Below are 7,240 nucleotides of genomic sequence, written 5' to 3'. Positions count from 1 at the left end.
TGTTTTTGTTTTTTGAGATTTTATGACCTAGTCTTTACTCAATAATAAATCAACACAAGAGATACTACGATTCTCAGAATAGACTGTTTTCCAGTTACAACATTAGATTCGTTACACATTTTTCAATCAACTAACGACATAAGAAAATGTGTTTGAACGATGCTGGAAGACCAGCATCGTTCAAACGAATACGTAACAAATTATTTTGAAAGTTTTTTAAGAAAATAGAAAAACGTACGGACATAGACTCATTCTTCCTGAAAATATTTTATAAAAAATTTTTTTGATACGTTCAATATTTTAGAGGAAAACACAAAATTTTGTAGGTAAAATCGGTCTGACCTGCATTTCTCCATATCGCACTCTTCGGGGGAAGACTGGAGGTGACGGGCGTTGGTTAGCATGTCCGGAGTATAACATATGAGTTATGCACATAATATATAGTGCATCGCCCTGATACTATGGGTTTGCTTGTCAGTTTGGTAGAATTTATTTATGGACAATTTTCGTGAATGTGAGATGTATTGTGTAGCTGATGATTATATTAATTTATATAGAATAAATCAATATAAGTTACCTACGGATAGCCAAGCATGTATAAATTATACATGCAACCACAAGTATAAGGGCGCGTTTCCACTGACACGGAGCTGGGCGAAACTGAAATTTAATTGATCAATCACAGCTGCTTCCATCAGCGACATGAAGTAGAGATTTTGAGTAGGTAGACTGTGATGAGATAGTCGCACTTCTTTGATGAGATAGTGGCACTTCTTTGATTGCATATTGGGCATATTTAGCGTACCTACTACAAATTTCACACACTATACATACACTATTTCAATATTTATATTACATTCGTGATTGAATGTAAAATGTATCATCATCACGACAAAGTCGTTCCCGCTGTCTGTCCCTATGTATGCATAGATCTTTAAAACTACGTAACGGATATTGATGCGGTTTTAAATAGATAGAAGTTGTAGTGTTAGCAGGCCCCTAACAAGATGGTCCGGAACAGGTTGGATGAGGGCAACACTGGACCGATCGTCATGGCGATCTTTGGGGGAGGTAATTTGTTCAGTAGTGGACGTTTTCCGGCTGAATGATAATGATTATGATGATAGTAGAGAAACACTGGTCATTTTTGAGTTTTCTCATGTGATGTCGTAAATTAACACATTTTTTTTGCGCATACATTGCAAACGGTACGGTACAGCCAGTGTACCGTACGAGATAAGTAGATCAAAATGTGCTAGAGTATTGTACAACATTGTTGTTCGACGAAAAAGTGCGCCATGGTAGGTATATGTCTATCTCTTAAGGATAACCCACAATATCAATGGTTATATATAGTATACATATAGCATAAAAAATGTTTTATCCTTTACTATTTACGAGAAATAATGGATTATTTACGAAGCGAATTTATGCAATACAGCATTAATCCTTATAAAATTAAGTAGATATACATTGTGCATTTAATATAGAACAACATGGCCTTTTACAGCATTTAAATGAATATTCTCGAAGATATTAAATATTTATACATAAAAGTGAAAATAATTACTCAAAATCCGAAAAATTTTGAAGGCTTTCGTTTCGTCGTAGTTTTTTAGAAATAAAAAACTTAATTCAGACTGTGTTAAAAAAAAATAAGTATGAATAAAGGTACCAATTTACCGAAAAATGATTTAAATATTCTTCTTTTATTGTATTTTGGTTTGAGCTGATGATATTGTTACCAATGCCCTAAATAAATAAAACTAATGATACCTTTATTAGTTTTAGTTTTATTGACTATTTAATTTTATATACCACATTAATTAAAATGTGAATACAATTTCATTTTAGAATTCTAAGGTATACACAAATTTATTGAACAGAAATATACTTGGCAATGGCTAGATCGAATCATTTATTGAAGCAGACATCATAAATGTTTTCGTAGAAATGAACTTATTTATCAAAATGGAGAAGACAACATCTTACTTTCTTATTAGATTGCTAACTCTATGAATATTTCATTTCAACACTGAACTTAGTACACACGCACTCTGCAGGTGCATTTTAAAACAAATTCATGTTCCAATTAAGCGTCACCACAATTCGGCATTGTGTGGCACTCAGTCGCATTACTCTGTAATTGGAAAACAGCCATAATTTATAATCACGTTTTATTTAATGCATTTTGGTTTGAGCTGATGGTCCAGTTACCAATGCTCTAAAGAAAAAAAAAGTAATACTGTCAACTGTCAAGTGTCAAATTCTGCACATTCAAATTTCAATTTCAATTTTCAAATGATTTTTGTTGAATTTCTTCTTAGAATTTGGGGTATAGTTAACCTAAATTTAAAAATGATGAATGAATGTTGAAAAGTTTTAAATTTCAATTTAGGTATTGTTTCTTATTTATAATAAGGCTTCTTCTATTTAAAACAAGAGCTTAATAATAGTCGACGAAGAAATGGCTTCAACAACTGAAATGAGTGAAGCTGATCAAATTAAAACGGTATTTACTTACCTATCATTAATATTGGTTATAAATATCCATGAGATCTGTGAATTAAATTAAAATGAACTTTTTTTATATATATTGCAGTTTAAGGACTTTCTCGTTCAGTATAACAAGTTATCGGAGTTATGCTTTAATGACTGTGTTCATGATTTTACTTCAAGAACTCTTAGAACTACTGAGGTAACAATTTTATCATTATTTTCTAAACTAACTACGATTCTTATTGAGAATTCAATGCCCTTAGGTACTTAATTATCACTTACTTAAATGAATTAAACTGACCTAAGAATTTATATATTATAAATAGTATAGCCTTTATTTTAGTAGTATAGGAAATTTAACTAAACTAATTGTGGAAGTCATTTTTTACTGTTATTTGGTTATATATTATGCATTAATTTCATATGTTTATTTTTACCTTTGTGTTCTTCCGTAATAATATAATAATCTATAAAATATTTTTTTCTATATTAAGATCATTAGTTTATTTGTGTTTCAAATTGTTGAGTTAGCTTCATCGAGCATACTTGTAGATATAATTAATCACAAATATCTCTGTAAATATAATACAATTCATCAAAACCATCTCCTAGTAGGCATTAATATTAAAGGAAAAAAAATAGTCTTATTAGCTACAAAGTATTCAAATAACTTTACTCATTATGTTGAGTAGTGTGATCTAATATAATTTATTTTATACATACAACATTGTTAGAAGTTACAATCTAAATGGGTTAATAAACCTAAAAAGAGGGTGTATAGTTTTTTTTTATCACAGTAAGGGACAAGATGAGCAGTGTGTTCAGCTGATAGTAATAGATACACCCTGCTGATCAGCAGCACACAAAAGATGGAAACCTAGTGGTTTGATTGAGGAAACAGGACCCCTATACCATACCCACATGCACTTCTGCGCACACTATAGCCGTACTATAGTATTGCACAGAATCGCCAGTCACCACCTGAGATATGTGAATTGCAGGGCAGGGGAGGTAGACAAACATCAAACTAACTCTATCTGCCGTCGACCATATATATCGTGTGCGTCTTGTCATTCGCACCCTCCTCTGTCTTACCCTCCCACATACCTCAGAATACCACCACTCTCTGTCGCATTATTGTTGACTTTTATTTAATCAATTTTAAGATCTATTTATAATGCATTATTTTTAGGAAAAGTGCACCCTGAACTGCATGGAGAAGTATTTAAGGACAAATCAAAGGGTATCACAGAGATTCCATGAATTCCAAATGATAGCTAATGAAAATATGCTTGCACTTGCTCAAAAATCTGGAAATGCAAGTTAGGTTAGTCTATAATTTATTATATTAGTTGTTTGCATTTGTAATTAATGAATATAGGTTATTGAATATATTATATAACACCTACTATTGTTTTTTAATAATTATTTCATAATCTGGTATCCAAATATAAAAGAGTTAGCTAACACAGGACATCCAGTACAACTCAGTGAATATATGCAATTTCTAATTAATAAAAACAAAGTACTATGACTTAATTAATAAAAACAAAATATGAAGTGGATGGTCTCAATACACACAAATAGGGGAAACCACTTTCTCCCAAGTGCTACACAATATTTTAGACTACACTTAGGTACTAGGAACTTCTGTGCAAAATCATACTTAATTTGGCCTTAAATGTGACATTTAGTAATAACAATTAAAATCTAGACCTTAGATTAATGATTGGTTTCTGCTACGCTCCAACCTATGTTGTGCTGTAGATACTGTACTACCTTAAAACATAGCTTTTTTAATACAGCAACTATATATTGTAGTGTGAATTGGATATTTGTAGATGCTTATGTGCATGGCATCTTGACACTCAATGGTATCTTTCAAATGTAACTTATATATACTTAGTGTTATTATATTGAAAGTAATAAATTAAAAATAATTAATAAATGATATGCGTGTGGTATTGCACCAGAATAGCACCACCCCATCTCCTCCCGTGGGTGTCGTAAGAGGCGACTAAGGTATTCAAAGAATGGAGGATGGGCAGCAGCATCCTTCCGGGAACCACCAATACCCACTGCGATCGCCAACCCGCCTGCCAAGCGTGGCGATTACGGCAGAAAATCAACCCATATATGAAAATGGACACTGAAAGGCCCCGGCCCCCAGTCCCCGGCGGCCCCGCGCGTGGTGGCCACGGTAGCAGCCACATAAGCGGCGGGGCAAGGGGTGCTAAAAATCCGCGGGTTCGGAATCGCTACCACCGACGAAGACCATTGGCCCTGGTAACATACAATGTCAATACACTGCGACCGACGAGAAGTTGGAGGAAGTTTTAAGCAGATTACGATGGGATGTCATGGGGTTATCTGAGGTCCGAAGACAGGGTGAAGACTCGATAATCCTTAATTCCGGACACCTGCTCTACTGCCGGGAGGGCGACCAACTGTCCCAGGGTGGTGTCGGGTTCCTCGTGCACAAATCTCTCGTCAGCAACGTAACTGAAGTGGGGAGCGTGTCGAAAAGGGTAGCGTACCTAATACTCAGAATTACTCAACGGTATTCGCTGAAGGTCATTCAGGTTTACGCTCCGACTTCGACACACTCAGACGAAGAGGTGGAGGTCATGTATGAGGACATCTCAACAGCCATTCACACTCCTAAGACCCACTTCAGCGTTGTCATGGGAGACTTTAACGCAAAGCTGGGCAAACGTAGCGGCGATGAGTTGAGAGTGGGGAAATTTGGTTATGGAAATCGGAACGCCCGAGGCCAGATGCTGGCTGACTTCATGGAGAAGGAGGATCTCTATATGATGAACTCCTTCTTCATGAAGCCAGAATAACGAAAATGGACTTGGATCAGCCCCGATGGTGCCACCAAAAATTAGATTGACTTCATCATGTCGACCAAAAGACATATATTCAATGATGTCTCTGTGATAAACTCAGTGAAAACTGGGAGTGATCACCGCATAGTAAGAGGCAAATTGAATATAAATCCAAAACTGGAGCGGTCTCGACTGGTGTAGTCTACGCTCCGGCCTGCACCCATCCAGATCCAAAACCCGGAAAACTTTCAACTCGAATTGCAAAACCGCTTCGAATGCCTCGGTGAATGCGTTGACGTGGACGAGTTTAATAACAGTTTCGTGGCAGACGAGGCTAAAGATAGGCGACGGCAGGGTCATTTCGTCTAAGCCCGAACTATTGAGAGAGGTCGAGAAGTTCTAAGGACAGTTATACATGACTGCACGGGAACACAACAACAAAAAAAGGCTGAAGACGCAAGAGCCAGACACTATACCGAAGATATCCCAGACGTCAGCCTGTACGAGATTAGTATGGCCCTAAAACAGCTTAAAAACAACAAGGCGCCGGATGATGATGGAATTACAGCCGAGCTTCTGAGAGCTGGTGGTACTCCTGTGCTGAAGAGTCTCCAGAAGCTATTCAATTCCGTTATCCTCGAGGGCAAAACGCCGCAAGCATGGCACAGAGGTATAGTGGCGCTATTCTTCAAAAAGGGCGATAAAACGCTATTGAAGAACTATAGGCCCATATCACTTCTGAGCCATGTATATAAGCTGTTCTCTAGGGTTATTACGAATCGTCTCGTGCGCAGGTTCGACGACTTCCAGCCTCCCAAACAAGCCGGATTCCGAAAAGGCTTTAGTACCATAGACCACATACATACGCTGCGGCAGGTTTACAGAAGACGGAGGAGTATAACTAGCCACTATGCTTGGCGTTCGTGGACTATGAGAAAGCCTTTGATTCGATCGAGATCTGAGCGGTGCTTCAGTCTCTTCAGAGGTACCACATTGATTATCGACATATCGAAGCGTGTTTGTATGATAACGCCACCATGTCAGTCCGTCTCCAGGATCAGCTCTCGAAGCCTATCAAACTGCAGCGGGGAGTCAGACGAGGCGATGTTATATCGCCGAAGCTGTTCACCGCTGCACTGTTGGATGTCTTTAAGCTTCTGGACTGGAACGGGCTGGGCATCAATATCAACGGCGAATACATCACTCACCTTCGATTCGCAGACGATATCGTAATCATGGCAGAGACCATGGAGGACTTAAGCCATATGCTCGATGGCCTCAATACAGCTCCCCAAGGAGTAGGTCTCAAAATGAACATGGACAAGACGAAGATCATGTCTGTGTGTAACAGTTGGGAACTGTACTCTCGAAATTGTTGACGAGTACGTCTACCTTGGACAAATAATCCAGTTGGGCAGGTCCAATTTCGGGATAGAGGTCACTCGTCGAATCCAACTCGGATAGACAGCGTACGGGAAGCTCCGTAAAATCTTCTCGTCCAAAATACCACAGTGTCTGAAGACGAAGGTTTTTAACCAATGTGTGTTGCCAGTGATGACATACGGAACACAGACGTGGTCGCTAACTATGGGCCTTATGAGGAAGCTCGCTGCTGATCGAATTAGAAATGAGGAGATCCGTAGGAAAACCAAAGTCACCGACATAGCCCAAATGATTGCGAAACTGAAGTGGCAGTGACGTGATGTGCAGAAAGGCCACTCCATAAAATTAATAAAAGACATAGGGTCCCTTGCGGCCATATAATAAGGTGTGATTCAGATTTCACAGCGCTATTAACCTACATTTTTATTCACCTAGCCTCTTTTTCTATCGCGTGATTCTTACCTCTTCTGACCACATTAGGGTTGCCTTCTTTACCTAAAACTATACCTACCTAGTCTAAGGTCATC

At 37.9% G+C, this 7,240-nt stretch overlaps 1 protein-coding gene across 1 annotated transcript; it reads left to right on the top strand.

Annotated features, from left to right (window-relative positions):
* The first annotated feature begins 2,294 nt into the window (after positions 1-2,294).
* Positions 2,295-3,907, top strand: LOC126974152 (mitochondrial import inner membrane translocase subunit Tim9-like). The gene is made up of 3 exons (XM_050821590.1): positions 2,295-2,512; positions 2,603-2,698; positions 3,692-3,907. The coding sequence occupies exons 1-3, from the start codon at positions 2,468-2,470 to the stop codon at positions 3,824-3,826; spliced, it is 276 nt and encodes a 91-aa protein (XP_050677547.1). The 5' UTR covers positions 2,295-2,467; the 3' UTR covers positions 3,827-3,907.
* Positions 3,908-7,240: the final 3,333 nt, after the last annotated feature.

Source organism: Leptidea sinapis, chromosome 31 (assembly GCF_905404315.1).
Source record: "Leptidea sinapis chromosome 31, ilLepSina1.1, whole genome shotgun sequence".
In the NCBI taxonomy this organism is placed as follows: Eukaryota; Metazoa; Arthropoda; class Insecta; order Lepidoptera; family Pieridae; genus Leptidea; species Leptidea sinapis.
The sequence above is the reverse complement of the archived record's forward strand: the minus strand, read 5'-3'. Positions and strand labels throughout refer to the sequence as shown.